This window comes from Eubalaena glacialis, chromosome 11 (assembly GCF_028564815.1).
Source record: "Eubalaena glacialis isolate mEubGla1 chromosome 11, mEubGla1.1.hap2.+ XY, whole genome shotgun sequence".
Lineage (NCBI taxonomy): Eukaryota > Metazoa > Chordata > Mammalia > Artiodactyla > Balaenidae > Eubalaena > Eubalaena glacialis.
The window spans coordinates 5,487,619-5,501,218 of NC_083726.1; the positions used below are offsets into that span (position 1 = coordinate 5,487,619).

The 13,600-nt window shown below is 52.3% G+C and overlaps 1 protein-coding gene across 3 annotated transcripts in view; it reads right to left on the bottom strand.

The window, feature by feature from the left end:
- Positions 1–13,600, bottom strand: part of PARVB (parvin beta) — a 110,735-nt gene that overhangs the window by 36,248 nt on the left and 60,887 nt on the right. For all 3 annotated transcript variants that reach the window (XM_061206170.1, XM_061206169.1, XM_061206172.1), the window contains exon 4: positions 342–444. In XM_061206170.1, the coding sequence (XP_061062153.1) occupies positions 342–444 (103 nt within the window). The remainder of the gene's footprint in view (positions 1–341; positions 445–13,600) is intronic.

Sequence of the window (13,600 nt, forward strand, 5' to 3'; positions counted from 1 at the left end):
GGCGCAGGCCAGCTGGGAGGGCTGCCCCAGAGAGGAGACGGCGTCCCGTTTGTGCCCCATCTCCATGCTCCCCTTATATGCATGCATCCAACAGCAGAGGCCACAGACGGTTCTGGAAGCTGTGCATGACCCGCTGCAGCCCCGTGGCTGGGAGCTCTGGAGGGACCCCCACCCGAGAGACGATGAGAGGGCAGGTGACCCGGGGCCCCAGGGGCCACCACCTGGGAGCCATGGGCTCAGGGCTGCGGCTTACAGACGAGTGACCGATGTCGCCATGTAGAGAATCTTGTGGTCCAGCCCGGGGCCACCCCTTGGGGTGGCCGCCCTTCCCGTGGACTCACCCAGGAGCTTCTGCAGCACCTGCCCGTCGTACAGGTCCTCCTCCAGCTGCTTTACGATGATCCTCTCCTCCACCAGCACGTCGTTGACCCAGTTGATGAGAACCTGCGGGGTGGACGGGCGTTACGGCCTCGCTTGCTGGTGCCAGGAGGGCCCAGGCGACGACCAGAGCAAGCGCAGGAACGGGGAGCTGCTGGACACCGAGACACCCCCAGTGCAGGGGCCAGGAGAGCCCGAGGGGATAGGCAAGCTTCTCCCACCCAGGCTGCCGGGGCTCCCGTGGGATTCACAGGAGGACTGGTGGAGGGCGGCACCGTGGGGAGACTGGGCTCCTCCCAGCGGGGACTTGGGTACGTGTGGGAACTCAGCCAAAGGAAATGATGATGTCCACCACGGCATGCAGGAGGGCGGATCAAATGAGGAAACGTCAGTAACACTGCCCCCCGTGGCCCGAGGCAGCACAGGTGAGCCATAGACATCCACCCCCGTCCCTCCCGTCATATCTGCGCTAAAACCATCCCTGATAGCCCTGAGCCTAAAGCTGTGGACAGAAGGGGATCCCGAGCGGCTGTTACTGACAAGCTCTGAGAGCCTGCTCCCAGCGGCAGCCTAATTATTTCAAGGCTTTATTGAGATAGAATTTACATTCCACACAATTCACCCTTTTAAAGTGTGCAGTTCAGTGGTGTTTCGTGTACTCACAAAGTTGTGCAACCATCACCATAATCCACTGAAGCACATTTTCATCACCCCACGAGGAAGCCCTGTATTATCAGCAGTCACTCCCCCTTCTACCCTCCCCCACCTCCTTCCAACCACAAAACCATTTTCTCCATGGATTTGCCTGTTCTGGATACTTCATACGAAAGGAATCACGTCATACGTGATCTTTTGTGTCTGGCTTCTTTCACTTATCATGATGTTTTCAAGGTTCACCAAAGTTGTAGCACGTGTCAGGACCTCGTTCCTTCTTACAGCTGGATCCATTGTATGGAGAGACGTGTTTTACGGATTCATTCACCAGCTGATGGACATTTGGGTTGTCTCCACTTTTGGGCTGTTGTCAACAGTGCTACTGTGAACATGGACGTACGATTTTTATGTGGACACACGTGTTCATTTCTCTAGACCAGCCTTTTCTCAACAAGTTTTCCTTCAATTCGCTGAGTAATATATCATAACAGAAGACAGCTTCAATCGTGAAAATATCTATGGAGAAATAGGGTTTCCACTGAACAAAATTCCATTTGGCTGACGCTGCTTAAGGCACTTCTCTGCAAAATGAAACGGATGCCTGAACAGACTTGATCAAAAATATACGTATTACATGGTTTCCCTGTGCAAGCAAAACCAATAATACTAACTAATTGGTCCCAATAACCTCCTGGAAATGGGCACTGATTGGCCCTCTCAGAGAAAAACAAAAGGACACAAATCCAGACTAGAGTATCCTCTGTCACTCTCTGGTATGGATGCCACCTGCAAAATTGGCCACAAAGCAAATTTCTGTGAAATTTCTATTTTCCCACTAACTCAAAAACATTAAATCAGACACACAATCCCATGAAGAACAGAAGTAAAAGTAAATTAAAGGGAGGATTGGAGGAAGAAAGAGGTGAGCAGCCCTGTAACCGAAATTGGGGTCCGGCTACTTGCCGCTCAAAAGCCAATAAAGAGGCAAGGATGGTGGAAAGGAAAGTTTGCTTTATTTTGGATGCCAGCAACTGGCGGTGGGAGAGGGTGGACGTCTGTCCAAAGGCCAACTCCCTCCCCCCACAATGACAACCAGGGGGCAAGAGCTTTTATAGACAGAGGGAGGGGGCTACATGCCGAAACAGCACAGGCAGCTCTGATGGTCATCTTGAAATTGGTCATTGGTGTTCTGACCAGCGTCCTCTTGATTGTTTTAACTGCAATTACTCTTTAGTTCCAGGGTCAGTTTGTTCCCATTTCCTTGAGGCCACTTCTTGGAATTGTGGTGGCTTCTGTCATGGCTACAGTCTGGTCATCATGTAGTTAACTTCTTCCACCTGGCGGGGGTTTCAGTACCGACAAGACAGCTCACAGGATACGTGCGGCTCAGAATATTATCTGTAGCCCTTGGGGAGGAACTAAAGGTCCTTGACTATGCTTAATGACTAAACTATTATTTAGTCTCGTTAGACTGTTTTCCTTTGTTTCTGCATTTTTCTCACTTCTCTGGTTTAATCTTTGGCTAAAGTTTTTCCACAGACAAAAGGCAGGCGGAGCACACAGAGTGGGGGGAAGGACCACAGCGCCCTGCTCCATCTCAGCCCTGCGGCATTCTGGTTTTGCCGAAGCCATTCCCGAAAGGTCGGCAGGATGGAGCTGGCTCCAAGCTACAGCCCTGCTCCGTCTCCCTCCCTGGGGGGCGAGCATCCTGGGAGGCTGGGAGCTGGACCTCCCCACCCAGCTGCCTTCTCTCCCACCTTCCAGCACCTTCTCCCATCACCCAGCTCCCACCCTCCTCTCTCGCCACCCTCCCAGTTTCCTTGTGTTGGGGGTCCTCCTTGACACCGCCTTCTCCTCTGGATCTTTAAAGGGCATCACCCTGGACGGCTCCTCTTCCTTCTCTCCACCCTCCTCCAAGGCCAGCTCATGCCCTCCCACGATATCCAATGCCCCCCGTCCCAGAAACCCCTAAACGTCCAGCCCCCCCCCCCGCACCATCCTTCTACTCGGGTGTTCCATGAGCATCTCTAACTGAACTCGCCCCTGCCCCTCCTCAAACCTGCCCCTTCTCTGAGAAGGAAACAGGACCCCATCCTCCAGCTTCAGGAGCCTGGATTTCACCCCTTCATCCATTCAGCCCACTTCTTAATTGCATCCACTTCCCACCATCTCCTTTCCCACCGCCCTTGTCCAAACCTCCTTCCTGGGCCACTGCCACAGCCCCACCAAGCACCCTGCCTCTTCACTGGTGTTTTTCAAATCCCCAAGCTCCTCTCTGCCCCAGGGCCTTTGCATGTGCTAGTCCTTCCACCCTGAACACACTCCCCTCCGTCACTGCCGGGCCAGCCCTCACTCATCCTTCAGGTCTCAAGCTCTGTATCATCCTTTGACCTCCCCCTACCCAACCTAGGCCACATCCCTTCATCATGGCTCTCACCGTACCCAAGGGCCTTTTCCCTGACCCCGTTCACGTTTGCAATGGGAATACATCTTTGTTTGTAACGATCTCCCTGCTGGACTTTAAGCTCTGTGAGGGCAGGAACTATGACCTCTTGTTTGTGGCTCTGTCTCCAGTGCTCACTGCCTGGCACTGAAGCTCCATAAGCAGGCATTGAGTTCATCAATTAACTTACTGAGCACCTACTATGTGCCAGGCTCTGGGGATAAAAAAGACGAGAGAGGTCTCTGTCCTTGAAGACCTTACCTTCCAATCAGACATTAAAAGACAAACAAATACACACACTTCCAGGCTGTGATCGATGTTATGGAGAAAAATAAGTCAGAATAAAGTGGAGAAACCTGACAACCACACCTCACCTGGGTAATCAAGGTCAACGTCACAGTGATCAATCACGTTGTCACGTGTGCCCTGATGTGATGGGATGAATGCACTTCACTTCTGTGGCCTCCCTCCCCAAACCCATAACCACAGTCTAATCTCGAGAAAAACATCAGACAAACCCTAATAGAGGGGCACCCAACAAAACCCCTGCCCAGTCCTCCACAAAACCGTCAAGGTCATCAAAAACAAGGACAGTCTGAGAAACCATCACAGCCCAGAGGAGCTAAGGAGACAGGATATCATGTGGGATCCCAGGTGGGGTCCTGAGACGGAGAAAGTATATCTAGTAAAAACTAAGGAAATGTGAATAAATGGTGGGTGTTAGCTAATAATAATGTATTAATATTGGTTCATTAATATAACAAATGTACCACGTTGGGGCTTCCCTGGTGGCGCAGTGGTTAGGAATCCGCCTGCCAATGCGGGGGACACGGGTTCGAGCCCTGGTCCGGGAAGATCCCACATGCCGCGGAGCAACTAAGCCCGTGCGCCACAACTACTGAGCCTGCACTCTAGAGCCCTCGTGCCACAACTAGTGGAACCCGCGCACCTAGAGCCTGTGCTCCACAAGAGAAGCTACTGCAATGAGAAGCCCGCGCACTGCAAGGAAGAGTAGCCCCCGCTCACTGCAACTAGAGGAAGCCCACATGCAGCAACAAAGACCCAACGCAGCCAAAAATTAATTAATTAATTAATTTTTTAAAAAATGTACCATGTTGATCTACGATGTTAATAATGGGGAAAATTGGGTGTGGAAATATGGGAACTCTTGTACTATCTTTGCTATTTTTCTGTAAATTGAAAATGGTTCTTAAAAATAAGTCTGTTGAGAAGAATTAGGCAGAGTTTGGGGATGGAGAGGGCAGAGGGGTCATGGGGATCAGGGGGTCAGGGGGCCTCTTGGAGGAGGTGGCGTCTGGGCAGAGACAGGAAGGAGGTGCAGGATGAGCCCGGTAGCCACCTGGAACCACCTGGGAGGTCAGGGGGTGGGGCTTCCAGGGCCAAGAGGGGCGTGGGGGCGGGGCCAGCCCTGGACTCTCACCTGGGCCAGGAGGGGAGGGGGCACTAGGGGGAGTGGGGACTGGATGTGGGGACCCCAGAGGGGCACGGGGAGGGGGCTGGCGAGAAGCAAGGTTTGACCCTGACCCTGGGTACGGGCAGATGCAGAGGGGGAGCTTGAGGAAGGAGCTGGTGAACGGGCATCTCGGTGTATGGAGCGGCAGGAATGCGGGAGGCGGGGCAGAGAGGAAGACGCCAGGCCAGGGGCTGTAGGTATCCATGAACGAAGGGGAGAACCAGGAGGGGTGGCTGGGCACAGTCGGCAGTTCGAGGCGGGAGGGGGGTCTGGAAGCAGCTGGGAGGACGCCTGCCCCGTCCAGGCCCCGACATCACAGAGCAGAGACCCACCTAGCTCTCCAGACCCCAGCATCCACCTTTCTGGGCCCCGGTTACACGGCCAAAAACAGCAGATTCGGGATCACAGACAGACCTGCCCCGTACCTTCACCTCTCCAGCCACCAGCAACCAGGCTCCTCGCAGGAGCACCCTGACCCTCGGGCCCTTAATTCCACAAAGCTCTAGGAATCTGCTACCTTGGCCTTTCATCAGGGATTTCACAGCCACTATTGGAGCTGAGTGGCAGTATTACACTCAGCTCAACGGCTGTCACCGAGCGCCTTCCTGGTGCCAGGACGTGGGGACAAAGGAGGCGCGCCCCCCGCCCTCCGGGAGTCCAGGTCCAGCCGGGAGACGCAGCAGAGAGAGATGAATGGCGAGCACGAGCCATCACCAAGGGTTCTGACGTGAGGGGTCACGCGGCCCCGGGAGCAGAGGAAGCGGCCTTCAAGGGCGGGATAGGCAACAGCTGAGCAGAAAGTGGGTGCCCGGCGGGTGGGGCAGGCGGGCCTGGCGGCGGGGTGGCGAGATCCGGGCCACGGAGGCGTGAGCCACTCTCCCAATGTGGACCCGGCAGGGAGGCCAGGAGGGGCCGGTGCCCATCGGAGGACGGAGCTGCCGCCCAAACAGCCTCCACACTGGGCCTGTGTGTGCTATGTGACCCAGCGATTCCACTTCCAGAAATTTCTCCCAAGGTACCAGTCCAAATGTGCTCCTAGACATCTACCAACTCGGAAATGATTTCAAATTTTGTGTAGGAAAAGCTGAATGCACGAAAGAAAAAGCCTGGAGGGACACGAATTAAAAAATTACCACTGCCTTCTGTTTGATTTTTCTGTCTTCCAGGTTTTCAGCAGTATATATTACTTTGGTAATTAGAAAAAATAATAATAGATGCCACTTATAAAAATTAATCACTATCCAGATGGCTCCTTTGCCGGAACTAACAAGCAAATCCTACAATGCAAATGGAAAGTCAAGAGACCCCCAAAAGCCAAAACAATCTTGAAAAAGAAGAACAAAGTTGGAGAACTGACATTTCCTGATTTCAAACTTTCCTACAAAGCTAGATTATCAAAACAAGTGATACTGGCAGAAGGACATAGAGGTCAATGAAACAGAAATGGGAGGTCAGAAATAAACTTCACATTACAGCCAAGTGACATCCATAAGGGGGCTAAGACAATTCGATGGGGAAAAAAACAGTCTTTTTAACAAATGGTGCTGGGACAACTGGACATCCACATGCAAAAGAATAAAACTGAACCCTTACTTTACACCATATACAGAAATCAACTCAAAATGGATCAGACCTCAGTGTAGGAACTAAAACTATAAAACTCTTAGAAAACATGGAGGTAAATCTTCATGACCTTGGATGAGGTAATGATTTCTTAGCTGTGACACCAAAAGCACAAGGAACAAAAGAAAAAATAGATAAACTTGACAAACAAAATTTAAAACATTTGTACTTCAAAAGATACTATCCAGAAAATACAAAGACAACCCACAGAATGCGAGATTTTGCAAATCATATATCTGATAAAGGATTTGTATCTAGAATATATAAGGAACACTTAAAACTCAGTAATAAAAAGACAAATAACCCAATTTAAAAATGGGCAAAGCACAACTACTGAAGCCCGCACACCTAGAGCCCGTGCTCCGCAACAAGAGAAGCCACCGCAATGAGAAGCCCGCGAACCACAACGAAGAGTAGCCCCCACTCACTGCAATTAGGGAAAGCCCGCGCGCAGCAATGAAAGACACAACGCAGCCAAAAAAAAAAAAAAGTTCCTTCCTCCCCCAAACTGTATGACCTTCAGGTCAAACAAACTTTGAAAAAAAAAAAAAAATGGGCAAAGGATCTGGATAGACATTTCTCCAAAACAGATATACAAATAGCCAATACATGAAAAGATGTTCAACATCATTAGCCATCAGGGAAATATAAATCAAAACCACTACGAGATACCATTTCATACCCACTAGGGTAGCTATAATCAAAAAGATGAACAATAAGTGCTGCCAAGGATGTAGAGAAATTGGAAGAATTTTCATACACTTCTTGGGGGATGTAAAATGGTGCAGCCACTACAGAAACAGTCTGGCAGTTACTCAAAAGGTTAAGCACAGAATCACCATATGACCCAGCAATTTCACTCCCAGGTATATACCAAAAAGAACCGCAAACACAAGCTCATACAAAACCTTGTACATGGATATTCATAGCAGCACTATTCAAAATAACCAAAATGTGGAAACAACCCAAATGCCATCGAGAAAGAACGGATCAACACGTTGTGGTCTATCCATACAATGGAATATTATTCAGCCATGAAAAGGAATGGAGTTCCTTTTTTTTTTTTTTTGGCTGCATTGGGTCTTTCTTGCTGCGCACGGGGGCTACTCTTCGCTGTGGTGCGTGGGCTTCTCATTGCGGTGGCTTCTCTTGTTGTGGAGCATGGGCTCTAGGCACGCGGGCTTCAGTAGTTGTGGCTCGCGGGCTCTAGAGCACAGGCTCAGTAGTTGTGGCATGTGGGCTCAGTAGTTGTGGCATGTGGGCTCAGTAGTTGTGCTCGTGGGCTCTAAAGTGCAGGCTCCGTAGTTGTGGCGCACGGGCTTAGTTGCTCCGCGGCATGTGGGATCTTCCCGGACCAGGGATCGAACCTGTGTCCCCTGCATTGGCAGGCGGATTCTTAACCACTGCGCCACCAGGGAAGTCCAGGAATGGAGTTCTGATACCTGCTACAACATGGATGAACCTTAAAAACACTACGCCAAGTGAAAGAAGCCAGACACAAAAGTCACGTATTGATATGATTCCCCTTCTATGAAATATCCAGAATATGCGAATTATAGAGACGGAATAATTCTTCAGAGACAAAGTGGTTGCCAGGGGCCAGGAAGGAGGATACACGACTGAGTGCTGATGGTTATGGGGTTCCTTTCTGGGGTGATGAAAATGTCCTTGACTGATTGAGGTGATGGCTGAACAGCTCTGGGAGTACACTAACAACCACTGAATTGTATGGTATGGGAATTCTATCTCAATAAACCTGTTATTAAGCAATGAACCTCTAGAATGCAGGTGCTAGCATCTACCTTGCAGGGCTATTTTGAGAATTTGGTGAGATGATCTACTGGCCAGTGCTAATCAACTATAGTGATCTACACAGATGTCAGCATCACCGCCCCCGGCTTCTCTGCACGTCAGAAACCCCTTTCTGATTTACTCAGCCTAACCAGCAGCACCTAGGATATGTGGACACCACCCGAGGTGCTGGAGCTGTAAAGAAACATGACCTAGTCTCTGCCCCACGTGGGCAGTTAGGTGTCACAGCTGCTTGCTGGGCCTCCCACGTCCCTGTGCCCCCCCAAACCAGCCCCGGGAGTCAAACACCATTTCGCACCCCTGCCACCTCTCCGATCTTACCTCTGATCACCCTCGTCCTTGCTGTCTAGGCTCCAGCCACGCTGCCCCCCACCCCTGTCGCTGGCCTTCACACCTGCCAGCACGGGCATCCCAGGGGGCCTCTGCACTTGCTGCCGCCCTAGGTACCGACCAGCAGGTCTCCGCTCAAATGTCAGCTCCCCACCACCCCACCAAAAACAGAGGGGAGAAGAAACCACCCTGCGTCTTGCTTTAGTTTCCTTCAAAGCGGTCATGCCACGTGGAACCATACTCATCCGTCCCTCGACATGTCTGTCTCCCCAGCTGGACCGCCAGCCCACTCAAGGCCATCACCGCAGGGGCTAAACTAGGAACAGACCCACGGAAGGCGCTCAAATCAACTGCAGGGCAGCCTACAGACCTAGAAAAGCCTCTGGGGCATGCAGACATTTGGTTCTAGAGGCTGCCTTGCCCAGAGCAAGGTCCTGTAGGAAAACACACAAGAGATGTTTCTGCTATGAAGAAACTAAAACTAAAAATCCCATCTGGATCTCTGACCTGGTCAAAGTCCAAATACGAAAATGACAGACAGAAGGGGATGAAAATCACATTTCACGCAACGGGCCACGGAGGTCAGCTCTGGGAAAGCAAAAGCAAATCCGCCGCCCAGTTTCACTGCTGCCCCCGCAGAGATGCAGTCCCCTCCTGGCCACCACCAATCACCCTGTCCTTGTACTGCCCAGGTCATACGTCTTAATCTTCTGTTTCACAGGAGACTTTTTAAAGATGGCACCCGTCCTTACTTTTAGGGACGTACTCATTTGCAAACTCCGAATTCTGCAGGCACGTGTCTAGGTCGTGTATTAATGATGCCCTCGGCACAGTGCTCTTTGCATAGACTTTTCACAAGCTTGCTTTAGCCAGAATAAAAAATTACTTCCCCCTGAGTTCCTTCTAAATGATAACCAGGATCTGCAGCCTGTCTCCCCCAAAGCTATGACAGTTATGTTTTAATCACTTCCAAACAGGCTTGTCGTGGCTTAATGCACGGAGGACTCAGGCTTATTGCAATCGGCAGGAGAGCATCCCGGCCAGGTGCAGTGCCAGCCACATCACCGGGCATCTCCACACAACGATGATAGCACCGTCTTCTGCCCAGAAGACCATCTTTGTGCAGCTGACTTTCTTCATAGGGGCAAAGGGAGGGAGAAAACAGAACTTAACAACCCGAAGGAGCCTTGTCCAATAAACTGGGAGATGAGATGTGAAATCTGCTTGTGGGGAGAAATGCATACCCCGGTGACGACACGGCCAGCCTGCCTTGGACCAACGCACCCGCAAGTGTGGAGGCCCCTCCCTGGCTATTCACTCTGGAAAGCGGGAGAACTGCCATTCCCTCTTTCAAAGATCATTAAAAATATAAAGGATCTCATCTGTAAACTGCTATCTTCCCCAGGCAGCACCAGCTGTTCACCCTGTTAAGAGATTCAGGGCACTCCTGGAGGATGCTAGCGAAAAGGACCACAGGACAAACACCTGCATACAGGAGACAGGATAAGTCTTTCAGCTCCTGAGCCCACAGGATACTCACTTCTAAACTTGAACCACAGACCTGCCCATGCACCTCCCTCCCAGCTCTGCCCTGTTTGTGCCCATGTTCCAGCGCCCGGCACAGCACCTGCCAGACAGCAAGCGTGTGGCATCCGACGTCACCCTCATGCTTGCAGACGGGCACGACTGTTCTCCTGCTTTAATCCGAGCCGGGATTTGAATCCAGGGAGCCGATTCCAGAGCCCATCACACCCACCCGTTCACCCCCTCACACTGCATTACACACAATAGATGCTCGAAGAGAATGTTTCAATGAGCGGCCTCATTCTTAATGCCTGGCTTAGCCCGAGCCAGGGTTTTTTACAGGAAGCAGAGAGCAGCTCACAATGTTTTAAACACCAACAGTCCTGAGGCAGGAAGGTCAGTGGGGGTAAGTCTACAGAGAGAGACAGGACAGGGGCCAAGACAAGAGGTAACGAAGTGCAGATGATGGAGAACAGAGAAAGCAAGCCAGGGGACTGACCGTGCTAACTCAGAAAGGTCCCGCTGGTCCCAAGACTGGGACGTGGCCAGTGGTCGGGATGTCAGCCAGACCTCACCCTGACAAGCTCAGGCCTGCACGTGGTCCACACCCTGCACCAAAATCAACCTGCGCTTCCTCCTCGGCTGATTTTAACCTGTGTCCTCGGAATAAGCCATAGCCGTGAGTATAATTGGAGTCCTTTCAGCAAAGTATCAAACCTATGGGTCGTCTTGGGGCTCCCAAACTTACAACAGGCATCAGAAGTGGGGCAGGGCTTGGGGGAAACGACCTTTGTAACCTCACACCCAGGCGGGCAGGCGCTCAGCTTGCTCAAGGAGGGAGGGGCAAGGAGGCTCGGGGGCTGGAGCACTGGAGTTGGGGCGGGGGGCGGGAAGTGAGGCAGCAGGGCTGCCAGCCCGGAGCACGTCTAAGGGTGCCCGGCTCGGCGGCACCCCAAGGCAGGCCACGGGCAGCTCACCCCTGACTGTGCGCGCAGGCTGCCTGGCCCTGGGGCCAGCTCCTCCCCACGCCAAGAAAACGAGGTGCTGACAGCCCCCTGTCGTGCGTGAACCCCGACTCAGGGATACGCTGAGCCTCCCCCTTACCTGACAAACAAGAACAACCCAGAGTAGCCGGCGCTCAGCCCAGGCATCTCCCAGACCCCCACCAACACGCGCTGCATCTCTGTTTAAAAGCCCTGTAGTTAGTGAGAACTAGTATTTCACATACATCCCCTCCACGTGCCACTACAGCAACCAACAAGCCACAGACAGACAGCCTGATGGCACTGTCCTGCTTGCTGTGTTTATGCTTATTTTGGAAAATAAGCCACCAGCCTCAAGATACGATTTGCCGTCTGAGGGCAGGGGGAACCATCCAGAAATTGCCCGTCTCCAGGCATATCTGCTCCAGGCTGGCGGGATGGCCATGGGAGCAGACCTCTATGTGTCTGGCAGCTGGCCCTTCCTGGAAACTGGCAAGGCAGCAAGGCCGGCCCTGCTCCCAAGCGGACGGGGACCCTCAGCTACAGCTAAGGGATGCGGTGATTTAGGGACAGGAGGTAACTCGGCCTGGTGTACTGGTTTCTCCGTCTGCTGTAACAAATTATCACCAATCTGGGGCTTCCAAACCACCAGTGTATTCCCTCACAGTCCTGGAGGTCAGAAGTCCAAGATCAGTTTCACTGGGTTAATGCCAAGGTGTCAGGAGGGCTGATTCCTTCTGGAGGCTCTAGGGGAGGCTTCCTGGCCTTTTCCACGTTCTAGGGGAGCCCACATTCCTTAGCACGTGGCCCCTTCCCACATCTTCAAAACCAGCAGCGTGGCATCCCATTTCCATCCTCATGTTGCCACCAACACCTGCAGTCAAATCTCTCTCTGCCTCCCTCTTATAAGGACACTTGTGAGCCCACCAGACAATCCAGGGTCATCCCTCCCTCCACACCCCTAACTTAATCACATCTGCAAAGTCCCTTTCGCCATATAAGGAGGTAACAGTCACAGGTTCCAGAGGTTAGGACGTGGACATCTTTGGGGGCCATGATTCAGCACACCACACCTGGGTTCCCCAGGAAAGAGAGCCCAGGGCCAAGCTCACTGCTGCTGCTTTTGGGGGGACCATAACCCCAGACTAGCAAGAGTGAGGGGAGAGGGAAGGGAGGCAGGTGCGCCCCTGAGCCGCCCGCAGCTTCGGAAGAAAACTCAGCCAATGCCCAGCACACAGCCAACTTGCTGTGGAAGCACGGCTCTCAGAACTGTCCGTCGGGAAGCAAGGGAGAGGCGTGCATTCCCACTCCCTCCGGCCCTCAGTCCTACTTCGCCCCACAAGATGTTAACGTCCGCACGCCCAGCCCCTCCAGCTGGCACACTCCATGCCCCAGACGTGGTCATTCATCTGAACCCGGAATCCAGGGCACGAGGGGCTGCCAGAGCCTCCGCAGGTCCCGTCGGGCTGGTCCCGGATGCAGAGATGCTGTGGTCCCTCTGTGTGGGCTGATAAAGGACATGCAGCTGCCCAGCCCTCACCTGGTGGAGGCCAAAAATGCCTGTAGTCTCCTGACGCAAAGCGGCAAAGCAGAGGCGGGTAGGGCCGAGTGAGTGAGTCCAGGAGGAGCACGGAGCGCATCTGGATCCCGTATACCAGGGAGGTGACTTGTCAGCGAATGAGGCATCAAACGGACAGACTCATTCAAGACGGGACACTTCACTGGTTCAGAGCGTAACCTGGGGGTGGGGGAGTTACTTCTCTCGGGCATTCCCGTATTTGGCATTTGAATTGGTGGCCTGAGTAAAGCAGAGGGCCCTCCCCAGCGTGGGTGGGTGGCATGCAATCCAGGAAGGGCCTGAATAGGACAAAAAGGTGGAGGAAGGCTGGACTCGCCCTCTCTTTGCCTGGGACGTCCAAGTCCTGTCCTGGGCTCTCAGGCCCTCGGACCAGCTTTCCTGGTCCCCAGTTTGCAGAGGGCAGATCATGGGACTTCTCAGCCTATAATCACGTGAGCCAATCCTTATAAATCTCTATAGATAGATACAGAGAGAGACAGAAGAGATATATATATATATAGAGAGACAGACAGACAGATGGAGAGAGAGATAGAGAGGTAGAGAGATAGGGCCATCTCCTGTGGATTCTGTTTCTCTGGAGAACCCTGACAAAAACAGGGCACCCCCTTCTACTACTTAAATATCGCCCGTGGATAACATTTTAGTGGCTGAAGTGCAGGGGTACTTTTCCTCACCGACAATCTTCTGTTCAGAATAACAAAGTGGGTATTCAAGAAAAAAAGAAATCTTAATAAACTAGGCAATTTAAGTTGGTCAGAATCAACATTATGGGGTGGGCCCGAAAACAGACATTTTCCATT